At 35.6% G+C, this 12,641-nt stretch overlaps 1 protein-coding gene across 7 annotated transcripts in view; it reads right to left on the reverse strand.

Annotated features, from left to right (window-relative positions):
• The window catches only part of AKAP9 (A-kinase anchoring protein 9), a 148,999-nt gene that overhangs the window by 55,269 nt on the left and 81,089 nt on the right, over positions 1-12,641 (reverse strand). For all 7 annotated transcript variants that reach the window (XM_068550692.1, XM_068550691.1, XM_068550693.1 and 4 more), the window contains 3 exons: positions 12,067-12,170; positions 9,372-9,577; positions 443-669 (listed from right to left, as the gene is read on the reverse strand). In XM_068550692.1, the coding sequence (XP_068406793.1) occupies positions 443-669; positions 9,372-9,577; positions 12,067-12,170 (537 nt within the window). The remainder of the gene's footprint in view (positions 1-442; positions 670-9,371; positions 9,578-12,066; positions 12,171-12,641) is intronic.

Genomic DNA, 12,641 nt, shown 5'->3' on the forward strand with positions numbered 1-12,641 from the left:
GTGAAGTGAGGTATTCTAATCATATTTGTGAAAAGAAAGCAAAAATCACGGGAAGGAATTGTAGGCTTGGTCTGTTATATTTAATAGTAGTGCTATGACATACTTGAGCACACGGTTTGTTTCAGAGATTCCTTATACCATTCCTTCAAATAAATAATACGTATTATAATAGAATATTTCATACAACGGTAAAGTTAAAATCTCTTTTGGTATCAAAAGAAGTAATGTGTAAGAGTCTAGAAAAATCTGAAGATTAAAACATTGAATTTTAGAATTCAAAGACTCCATCAGCAATTGGTTGTCACAAAGACAACCAATTATTAAAGGGGAACCAAACTAGATTTCTGTGAGACAGTAGAGAGAAAACATTTAGTCCTTGTTCCCTGGCTTAAAAGAAAACCTATTTCCAACTCAGTATATATTAGCAACATAAGGAGGTTACCTGACTACTAGTTTCACTTATGGCTTCTAGGAGTTTTTCAACTGCCGCTTGTAGTCGAGAGCTAATGTTCAGCATAAGTGCTTCATTTTCAGGGTCTATTTCATTTCCAGTAAATCCACTCCTCATGAGCTGCGGTGACAGCTCCGTTCCTTCCTCAGTTACTTTGGACCACATGCTACTGTCACTTCTTGGTATATCACTTCCAGAATAAGAGGGTTTACATTCATCTGTAACCAGAATAACACTATTTTAAAGGTATAAATCAATTATAATAATTACAGTAAAACAAAAAAAAGGTTACAAAATAAAATCAAATTAAAACTTGAAATCACTGGAACTATAAGGTGTCTTAGTTAACACTGCAACAAAACAAATAAAATAGGCAAATACAGAATGTAATATTATTTGATAACCTACCAGGTATAAGAATGGGAGGAATAATGCTATGGGCTAATAATGCTAATAGGGCTTGGCAGAAATTAATATTTTCGATAATTAGTATTTTTTCCCTGATAAAAAATTTAAAACACCTTTCAACAGATATTTACTAAATGCCCATCACGTAGGGTTTACTAAGTAATGGAGACACATAGGTGGCAAGATTTGGTTCCTATCCTCAAGGACATTACACATGGTGTAATGAAAAACAAATATCTAAACAACAACATGAAAAGAAAACGTTGTGTAACGGGATCTTCCAGGTGTATGGAACGACAGAAGTGCTTGATTCTGCATGGAGCAGACCCTTTCATTTCTAAGCCCTGTACTGGGCAGCATCACCTGCTCGGCTGGACAGCAAAAGGGACTAAAATCTTTTTGCAACTTGCTACTTTTGTAATAGCTATCCTGGGAAAAGTTAGACTAATAAGCAGTTCTAATTTTAAATATGGACTTGTGTTTCCACACTAGTCTTTTTTCTTATGTAAAGAAAATTGAGTTTACATGGGCAGAAGATAAAGCTTTAGAAGCGTTTTCTCTAAACTGAAATAAAAGCATATGTTATTTATCACTGCCAGGGAATACAGTACTTATCTGTGGGCAGCATGCTACAATCGAACAATGAAATTTCCTGAAGAGGAATCACCTATTCTTTTATTACAAGTAGTACATATTTCTTATCAGTAACTGTACAAAGTTAACAAATTAAAGTCACAAGAAATTGTAATTTCCAAAGTACCTGGAATAAACATTCAGTTTGATACAATCACCCAGGAGAATAAGAGCTATTTATTAAAAAGTCTTGCTAAAGTAGCTGGTGTCATATGGAAGTCTCTCAATCTCATGTAGTAATGATATCAGATGCGGTTTCAGATACAAGATCTGAACTCAGCACAATTCAACATTTTATTTATTTATTTTTAGCTGCCTTGGGCCTCCGTTGCTGCGCGCGGGCTTTCTCTAGCTGCAGCGAGCGGGGGCTACTCTTCGTTGTGGTGTGCGGACTTCTCACTGCGGTGGTTTCTCTTGTTGTGGAGCACGGGCTCTAGGCTCCTGGGCTTCAGGAGTTGTGGTGCATGGGCTTAGTTGCTCTGCAGCATGTGGGATCTTCCCGGACCATGGCTCGAACCTGTGTACCCTGCATTGGCAGGTGGATTCTTAACCACTGTGCCACCAGGGAAGTCCCAGCACAATTCAAGGTTCACTAAGCACCTCCTCTGTATAAGTCACTGGCTGAAGAATCCAAAACTGCATTCTAGAAAATGACATTATGTGGAGCTTTTTTCTTTTTTTAAGGTCTTTATCGAATTTGTTATAATACTGCTTCTGTTTTGTTTTGGTTTTTTGGCCAGTGAGGCATGTGGCATCTTAGCTCCCCGACAGGGATCGAACCCACATCCCCTGCATTGGAAGGCAAAGTCTTAACCACTGGACCACCCTAGGAAAGTCCCTAGAGAAAATGACTTTAAATGTTTGCTACTACATAGGTTTATCTAATTCTTAGCGTAGCAGCAAATACAATTTCATTTTGCATTTCTATTTTCAAAACTGAAAAACAACAACTAGACTGGTATTTACTTACATTATTTCACATATTCAAAACTAAATGTCTTGGGCTTCCCTGGTGGCGCAGTGGTTGAGAATCTGCCTGCCAATGCAGGGGACACGGGTTCGGCCCCTGGTCTGGGAAGATCCCACATGCCGTGGAGCAACTAGGTCCGTGAGCCACAATTACTGAGCCTGCGCGTCTGGAGCCTGTGCTCCGCAACAAGAGAGGCCGCGATAGTGAGAGGCCCGCACACCACGAGGAAGAGTGGCCACCACTTGCCGCAACTAGAGAAAGCCCTCGCACAGAAACAAAGACCCAACACAGCCATAAATAAATAAATAAATAAAATTTTAAAAAAAACAACTGAATGTCTTGATAATAGGGATTAACAGTTTAAATATTCATGAGTTCAAAATGATCTTAGAATTCAAACTGAGTTCAGATAAAGTACAGTACAATGGATATTACAAAGCCAGTAAATAAAATTAATGTAGTCTAGAAAATAAATGATATATATTTTTTTTAAATAAATAAATTTATTTATTTATTTATTTATTTATTTATTTATTTATTTATGGCTGTGTTGGGTCTTCGTTTCTGTGCGAGGGCTTTCTCTAGTTGTGGCAAGCGGGGGGCCACTCTTCATCGCGGTGCGCGGGCCTTCTCACTGTCGCGGTCTCTCTTGTTGCGGAGCACAGGCTCCAGACGCGCAGGCTCAGTAGTTGTGGCTCACGGGCCTAGTTGCTCCGTGGCATGTGGGATCTTCCCAGACCAGGGCTCGAACCCATGTCCCCTGCATTGGCAGGCAGATTCTCAACCACTGCGCCACCAAGGAAGCCCCTAAATGATATTTTTGATGGAAGTTATGGAAGCAAGAAATATTAGTTTACAACTGGTGTTAAAAAAACTAAAAATACCTATGTAATATAGCATCTTTATCTAAGGAATTAAATGCATTCTAGGGACATTTCCTTTTAATGGATACAGAGAATCTGACAAATCTGAGGAAAGATGATAGTCTGATATGATGGGCAATCAAGGGAGCTTTGTGGGGTGCAAGTATGTGGCGAAGCAAGGATGAGGTAGGGGAGAGAGCAGAAAAAAGGTCGCTAGAAAGTAGGCTGGATCCAAGTTGTGAATGGTCTTAAATTTTTCAGGAACCAGGGTTTTTTTGTTATAAATAATGGGGAAGTAAATCGTTTTTTTGAGCAGGAAGATAATATCAAATGTGTGATCAGGAAGCAAGCTGCAGCAATGCAGAGGAAGGGTTGGAAAAGGAGAAGAGTCTGGTTAGAATACTATTTCAATTGCCCAGATAAGAAATGTTAAAGACGGACGGGGGCTGGTCACAGGTTGGAAAAAACTGAATGTATAAGACAAGAAAGAAAGAAAAGCAGTAAAAGATGACTCTGGGTTTCCAGCTTAGATGATTCTTAGAGGACAGAAGAGTCATTAAGAGAAATACTAAAAAATTCGGAGAAAGTATACAGAGTAAGCATGAAAAATGATTAGTCTTAAGTGTTAACGGGCTATGTGGAGGAGAGAAGTCAACTTTTGAAAATATGGGTCTGTAGAGACTTAGGAGTCACTGTAGAAAGGTGAGAGTTGAACCTTGGAAGTAGACACATTTGCTTTACGAGCAATATTTAGTGAGAAAAGGACAAACACAGCTGGAGCATAAGCCAACAGAAGAACCTGTGTAAAAAAAAAGTCAGAGAAAGACAGGAGAGAGATGTTCCAGGAGACAAGAAGAGAATGTTTCAGAAAGAGAGAGACTTCAATAATGTTATTTGTCTAGAAAGTCAAACGGGACAAGGACTGAGAAGATGCTACTGGATTTGACAATCGGAAGGTCACTGCTGTCCTTAGAGAGAGCAGCTCTGGTACTACAGAAACAGAAACCAAAGCTGGTGGAAGCAAGAGCTGGTCTAATCTCTCATAGAGTTTGCTGCGGTTTACCTTAAGGGGGGAACAAAGTTGAGAAAAAACAATTTTTTTTTTTTTTTATTATGAAGATATCAGCATGTTTTAGGGTCCAGAGAAGGAATCCATGGTGAGGAAAAAAACCTGAAGATACTATATATTGCATGGGAGCAAATCTCAAACACAAAATACAAAGGATATATAAAACAAAATGGCTTATAAAAAGCCACTGAATGTTAATTTTTAAATGGCTAATAAAAAAATAGACATTAAAGAAAACATGAAGATGTGAACCAGCTTAATGTATTTTACTGATAACATTTTGAAGATATAAACAAACGAATAAAAATAATCAAATATGTTCCAATGAAGATACAGAACTTTGTTTATTCCAGTGAAATAAAGGAATGAGAACAACATCAAACTTGTACTGTATTTATTATAACTAGTCTTTGGCAGGAAAAATTAGAGAAAAAGATAAATTGGCAGGGCAATTTCATAAAATACCAATAGAAATCTCAGAGTGACCAGTTTGGTGAACAGAATCATGATTTCAAATTGGCCAACCACTCAGATCTGTGTCTTAAACATGGCAGATGATGGTTATTCAAAATGTCTTCAGTCACTTTTTTTATGGATTTTACCATGTTCATTCCATACAGATAGCAACAAGCTTCTCAGTTTAAGCAGGGGGGCGGTGATAGGATAGAGCATTCCCCTGCCCCAGTGGCCTGAAGATCTCTGGGGTTCCAAATGGAAACCACTGACTCTTGTCTGACTCTTACACTTAACAGATGAGTAAACTGAAGGGAGGCCCCAGGAGGCTAAGAGACTTGCTCAAGGTCACAGTGAGCTAGAATAAGGACCTCCTCATACTAATCCAGTATTCTTGCTGTAACAACACACTGCTCCAAAAAAAGCTGCAGCAAGTAAGATTTAGTCCCTGGTCTTCTAAGCGGGAGGTGTATGTATTTTACTACTGAACCATCACAGTGTAGACCTAAAGGACCTCTTCTTTCAACACATCCTAGGGGAACTCATTTTTATGAACTAGTCTAATATTCACTCAAGTTCAAGCGATTTCACATTGGCTCAAAATTTCCCTTCAATTTCATAAACTAGGTTGCTCTTACGAGGAAGCAAACATTAGCAAGTCAATTATTTATTTTTTTAGAGAGTTAACAAGTCCACACATGTTTAAACTCTAAACAAGTTCAGACTTGAGGGCTGCAAATAGATTACAAGTGCTACTGCTCACAACAAAAGGTCATATGTAAAAACTGAAAAGCAAGAGTTCCTTCATAATCAGATTAAAACTGAGCTTTTTGTTATATTAAATAAGACATAAAAGAAATATTTCAAAAGTTCATTTTAGTTTTTACAATAATACTTTCATTAAAAATCTGAAGAAACATCAGAAAAATTCTTACGTATGGAACATGGTGTCAATATTTTAAAGACAGTATCTTCTTCAGTTTTAAATTATAAATTCTATTAATTCAATATTTCCTTCAAGATGCAAAGTGAATCTAAGTGCCCCCAAATGATACTAGTGATCTTCCCAATTTTGTTACTAAGACTAGCACATCACTGCCAAACACAAAAATATAAAAACTAATTAAATGGAAATTACACACAACACCAGCAAAATTCTTACCTCTGCCTTGCTAGTCTTCATACTGTATTTCTTAGCAGAGGATTTAATTATTCCTTTTGTATCTTAATATTATTCTTTCAGTATCTATTAACAGTTAAATAATTAAATATTTATTTCAAAAGGCTTAACTGATTCAAATACATAAAGTGGTATTAAGTAAAACATTAAGTACCATGGTTTTATTTTGCCTTGAATCGGAATTTCAGTGCCTCCTTCACTGGACTGAGAATTGTTGTAAAGCAGAGAGCAAAAAGACATTGTTCAATACAATTGTATAATTGAACTGATTAAACTACTTATAATTGAAAAACTATTCTATCATTGGATATCTTAAAATAGGACATGGACATATTTAATCTATATTGGGAGACTTAGATGCATAAACAATGCATAAGAAAGTAGGCTAGTAGATCAGATGTCCTTTCAGGTCTGCCTTCTCACAGAAAAGGAATATAACATAATCCTCTATGCTACATGTAAAAGAATTAAAGTAGAACACTCCCTAACACCATACACAAAAATAAACTCAAAATGCATTAAAGACCTAAATGTAAGGCCAGATACTATAAGACTCTTAGAGGAAAAACAGGCGAAACACTCTCTGACATAAATTAAACATAATCACATAATCACAGCAAGATCCTTTTTGACCCACCTCCTAGAGTAATGCAAATAAAAACAAAAATAAACAAATGGGACCTAAAGATTAAGAGCTTTTGCACAGCAAAGGAGACCATAAACAAGATGAAAAGACAACCCTCAGAATGGGAGAAAATATTTGCAGACGAAGCAACTGACAAAGGATTAATCTCCAAAATATACAAGCAGCTCATGCAGCTTGGTATCAAAGAAACAAACAACCCAATCAAAATATGGGCAGAAGACCTAAATAGACATTTCTCCAAAGAAGACATACAGATGGCCAACAAACACATGAAAAGATGCTCAACAACACTAATTATTAGAGAAATGCAAATCAAAACTACAATGAGGTTATCACCTCATACCGGTCAGAATGGCCATCATCACAAAATCTACAAACAATAAATGCTAGAGAGGGTGTGAAGAAAAGGGAAACCTCTTGCACTGTTGGTGGGAATGTAAATTGATACAGCCATTTTGGAGAACAGTATGGAGGTTCCTTTAAAAAACTAAAAATAGAACTACCATGTGACCCAGCAATCCCACTACTGGGCATATACCCAGAGAAAACCATAACTCAAAAAGACACATACACCCCAATGTTCACAGCAGCACTATTTACAATAGCCAGAACATGGAAACAACCTAAATGTCCATCACCAGAGGAATGGAAAAAGAAGATGTGGTACATATATACAATGGAATATTACAGCCATAAAAAGGAATGAAATTGGGTCATTTGTAGAGACGTGGATGGACCTAGAGTCTGTCATACAGAGTGAAGTAAGTGAGAAAGAATATCATATATTAATGCATATATGTGGAATCTGAAAAACTTGGTATAGACGATCTTATTTACAAAGCAGAAAAACAGAGACACAGACATAGAGAACAAACGCATGGATACCAAGAGTGGGGGGCGGCGGGGGGGGGATGAATTGGGAGAGTGGGATTGACATATATACACTATTGATACTATGTATAAAACAGATAACTAATGAGAACCTACTGTATAGCACAGGGAACTCTACTCAATGCTCTGTGGTGACCTAAATGGGAAGGAAATCCAAAAAAGAGGGGATATATGTATATGTATAGCTGATTTACTTTGCTGTATAGTAGAAACTAACACATTATAAAGCAACTATACTCCAATAAAAATTATAAATAAATAAATAAAATAAAAGTAACACAGCAACAACAAATTACCAATTTATTCCTTTTTATAATTATGGGAACACTGCTCTGAAAGTGAGTTTGCTGCCTTTTAAGATACGTTGTTTGGGGCTTCCCTGGTGGCGCAGTGGTTAAGAATCCACCTGCCAATGCAGGGGACACGGGTTCGAGCACTGGTCCGGGAAGATCCCACATGCCATGGAGCAACTAAGCCCATGCGCCACAACTACTGGGCCTGCACTCTAGAGCCTGCGAACCACAACTACTGAGCCCGTGTGCCACAACTACTGAAGCCCGCATGCCTAGAGCCCATGCTCTGCAACAAGAGAAGCCACCGCAATGAGAAGCCCGTGCACTGCAATGAAGAGTAGCCCCCGCTCTCCACAAGTAGAGAAAGCCTGCGCACAGCAACGAAGACCCAACACAGCCAAAAATAAATAAATAAATGTATTAAAAAAAAAAAAAAGATACGTTGTTTGCCGAATACTTCAGCAACCACTTGGAGAAGTGTCTAGGAGAACTGCTAACAAAAAAAGCAAAAAATATTCTTGTAATGTACAGAACATTCCTCAGAGTGTCTTTTGAATATGGTGTAGGTCTTACCTGCAGCACAGCAAAATGCCCCCTTTCCCAAATGGTTAAGTGAAACTAGTTTATGAGATAATTGTTTTTAAAAAAACATAATTTGATAAATACTTTCACAATGAGATCAAGAAAATATTACTTAATTCTTTTCTATACATCAAGATTCATATGCAGAAAACACATAGCCCTTGACTGAGAACTTAACCAAGAGTGAAGTTAATTAAAAAAAAATACTTCTACAAAGTTTGAAAAGAATGAGTTTGAAAGTTTAAAGTTACAGTATTATTTCGGCTCTTACTTTACTAAAAGCAGTTTTTAAAATTATCTTTGAATTCAACTAAGTTTTGAAAATCAATTTTACTTAAAATTCCAAATCAAGCACTTCTCTGCACTTAGAAACATATTACTGGCCAACCTGTAATTAAGTAAACTTTCTCTAAGTGGGATAATTTCTTCTCGTTTCTCCACATGAAACTTAACAAACAGAATGCTCTCAAAAATTGCATAAGCTGGCATTTTTATTTTTAGATGACTGGCTTCCAACTGGGGAGAAGTTCTTGGATATGGAATGGTAGTGAAGGAAGGCCTTGATCTTCTGGTCCAAGCGTCCAGATCCTATCTTTCTCCATCTGACAAAAACTCTTCCCTTTAGAGGGTGGTTTCAGAATGTTGCTTATACCTCACAGGTATTGGTAAGAGACCTGAGTGGTGATATGGAATTTTTCTCTTATTGGTGGAGAAATTAAACAGCCTTTGGTTTATGTAGCAGAGTAATAACCCTGAGTATATGTAATGACAACTCTAAGACATCCATTTGCAAATGCTAAACAATAACGGTGTCTTAAGAAGAGTGGCTCTAGTGTATTTGTGTTTGGAGGTCTTTTTATTGGAAAATACTTTAATATTCTCTCTTCTGTGAAGATAATGACACGAGTTTCAACAGCATACAAAACTTTTACCTCCTGTGTGTTCCTCGTGGACACATGACTTTATTGGTGTCTCTGCTTCTGACCTCCAAATCAGGCTGGTCAATGACTGGCCTTTACTAGATCTATCTAGAATACCAAGGACATGGCGACCAATTGTTTCTTCAACAGCTGCTGTTGTCTTTGCAACTTCTAAGAGGATCTTCAGAAGTCTGCTATTAGCTTTCTGGAGTGTATACCTGTATAGATAAGGAAACATTTATTAAAATATTTAATCTTTTTAAAGCAAACACTTATGTTCCACAAAAAAATACACTACAAAATATTTGACTTAAAAAATAAAACTTCATATGATCCTATTACAATAATATGCAATAGCACTTAAAATGAAGCGCCTTTTGTATTTATTTTATAATTATAAATTTTGTTTTCTTCTGAAAAATTTTCATCAGTGAACTACAATATTTTTTGAAAATGTGCAGCATTTTACTGACCTGAAAGAAATCAAATAACTAAATTTTTAAGCCAGTAGAGTTTGCAAATTAGAAGAAAATTTTAGGGAGATGCAAAATTTCAGTTTTAAAAAGTGTGGCAGTACCTAAGCATATGCAAGTTATTGAGCTGGTAATACCATTGATGGTTACTCTTATATATTTTACATTTTATCTTCTTTTATGTTAAATAATATATTTTAAAATAAATTCAAAAATTCCACCAGAAAAAAATATGCTTGTATTTCTGTAACTGAACGGTGATGATCTACATGGTTAAATTACAAAAACAGGCAGAGCCCTGTTTTTAAAAAGATCTATAGTACAATTTCATTATCTGCTAACACCAGAGGTAATATACCCCGATCAGTTGATTATTATATCTGCTCCAGAGACAGAAACTTCTCAAGTTACATATACCACACTCATTTCAGCCAGGAGAAGGAACCTATTTTCAACCAAATGGAATTAATAGTGCATCTCTCTTTTTTTATAGGTAATACATTATTTTTAAAAATTAAAAAAATGCTCCTACCACCCACCAAAATATCTTAGTACTCACAGATAATCACAGTTAACATTTTAATGCCTAGCCTTCTAGACATTTTCCGTCCTCTTTCTCTCTCATAAATAGAGACATTTTAAAAACAAAAATGGGATTATCCTGGACAAAGCGTTTTCATAAGCTTTCATTTTTCCTTAACACAAACATCTTCATGTGTCAAGAAATATACTTCCATAAACGGTGATTCAGAAGGTTAACTGATTAACCTTTTGAATAACTAAACAACTCTCTTGTCCTAACAGCTTAATTCAACAAAGGTACTACAGTGGCAAACTATATATTTAATACATGGAGACAAAATAAGGAACTTTCATGGTAAAGGTCCTCTGACTTAAGACAGTTTCTCTCTCAACTTCACACTGTGGGAGATCACTGACAAGCTGGTTAAAGGATATCTGTTTTCACAGGCACGTGACATAACTATTTTAAGACAAAGTAATAAATGGAGTGGTCTTCCTTCAGTATTTGTCAAGTGAAAAAGACAGTTCTATTTTTACACCTAGATCAAGTTCTCTGGTTACATAAGCAAGGAGATTAAAAATAAAACTCTAAATAATTTAGTTATTAGTACGAAGTAAGTAAAGGGTTTTACTTCTGTAACTTTTTCTGAGGTTTTGTTCAAGCCCCAAACAACCCCGGACTAGGATAAGTTGAAAATATTTCTACATAAATGATTAAAATTAATATGATGGTAAAAAGAAATAAATAGGAATACTCATTTATCAACACTCACTACAAAAATTCCTAAAAATTAAACACTGTATAATTTTTAAAATATACCAATTAGAGATAAATAATATAAAATAAACATTTTGTTTATTTTATATTGCCATGGTAACTCTAATTTTCGTACACTGTCTTTCTTGTTTGAGTTGCATACTGACTGTGTTCCATACTGATGATCCAAAGGGGAAGCCAAAATCTTAGGGGCCAAATTCCTCCATGCAAGCTGAGGAAGGAGGTTAGGAGGACACAGAGGGTTGACAGTCACAGATTGGAAAGGGAGGAAATTAAGTTAGTAGATATTAGTTTTAATTTAAAATTAGAGAAATTATTTTCATTTGAACAAAACAAATTTTAAAATACTGTGCTTAAACTCCTAATATTAATGTGGGGTAACTATTCTCATTTTCATATTAATCTCTATAAAATCAAAGTAAGGGAAAGTTTTGTTAACATCAGATCATTAATTTATTCCTCTAAAAAAGTCGGACGTGGATTAAGAGGTCTCATCTGTTATAAAGTAAATGCATGAAAGAAGTTAAATGCAGACTATCACTAAAATCATTTTTTTTCTCGTCATGAACAAACCAGGGGGTGGCTTATACTGAATGCATGTCCAAACAGTGAAGGAATAAACTCAACAAGCACAACTTTGTTTTTTAGGATAAAAAATGGCATATGAGTAGAATAAAATTAATCAAGAAAGGTTCAATAACCAAAGAATGTCTTATCATTCACTGAGTGAAGTATATGATCAATATCCAATAAAATTACTTTATATACAAAAGATTTTTTTTAATTTGTCTATTTAATTATCAAAAACTGATCGTTTTTTACAATGTACAAATAAAATAAATGTACAAAATAAAAATAAGGACAAATAAAGTTTATAATATTGAGACAACTATTTTAACTCACTTTACATTGAAAAAATATGCATTCTGTATACCTTTCATTGGACAGAATTTCAGGAGTCACCTCTTCAGGTTTTCTGTCCAATTCCTTTTCTTTAAAGGTCTGCTCCTCAACTTCTCCTTGGTTTTCATCTGCATTCTGTTTAAGTTTGTATAAAGATAGAGAGGACAAGATAGAAAGAAAACCTGTCATCTTGGAAATAGCACGTCATTCTTCTATATCGTTATGACATGAAAAGAAGAAACCTCTGCGTGCAAAACAGATACTGTCTGAAATAATATTTAACTATATTTTATCAAGTGATTAGCATTATCACAAAAGATAAAAACAGTCTGGTGCACAGATGAAAAAAATTTTAATGGATTCAAGCTAAGGCATGCTATAATGCAACAATAAAGTTCGTTAGGTTACTCTGCTCCTTGGTGAAACAACAGCTGTTGCTAAACTGCTGTCAGATTCAAATCACCTTAAATGGAATGTAAGGCATCTTGACCCCACCTACCTTAAATGTAAACAATCACAAATATGTTAAGCTCATACCTATAAAAAATACATTTCACACAAACAACAAAGACACACAGACCCTACTGCATTGTGGATCCACTGCTC

Source organism: Eschrichtius robustus, chromosome 8 (genome assembly GCF_028021215.1).
Source record: "Eschrichtius robustus isolate mEscRob2 chromosome 8, mEscRob2.pri, whole genome shotgun sequence".
NCBI lineage: Eukaryota > Metazoa > Chordata > Mammalia > Artiodactyla > Eschrichtiidae > Eschrichtius > Eschrichtius robustus.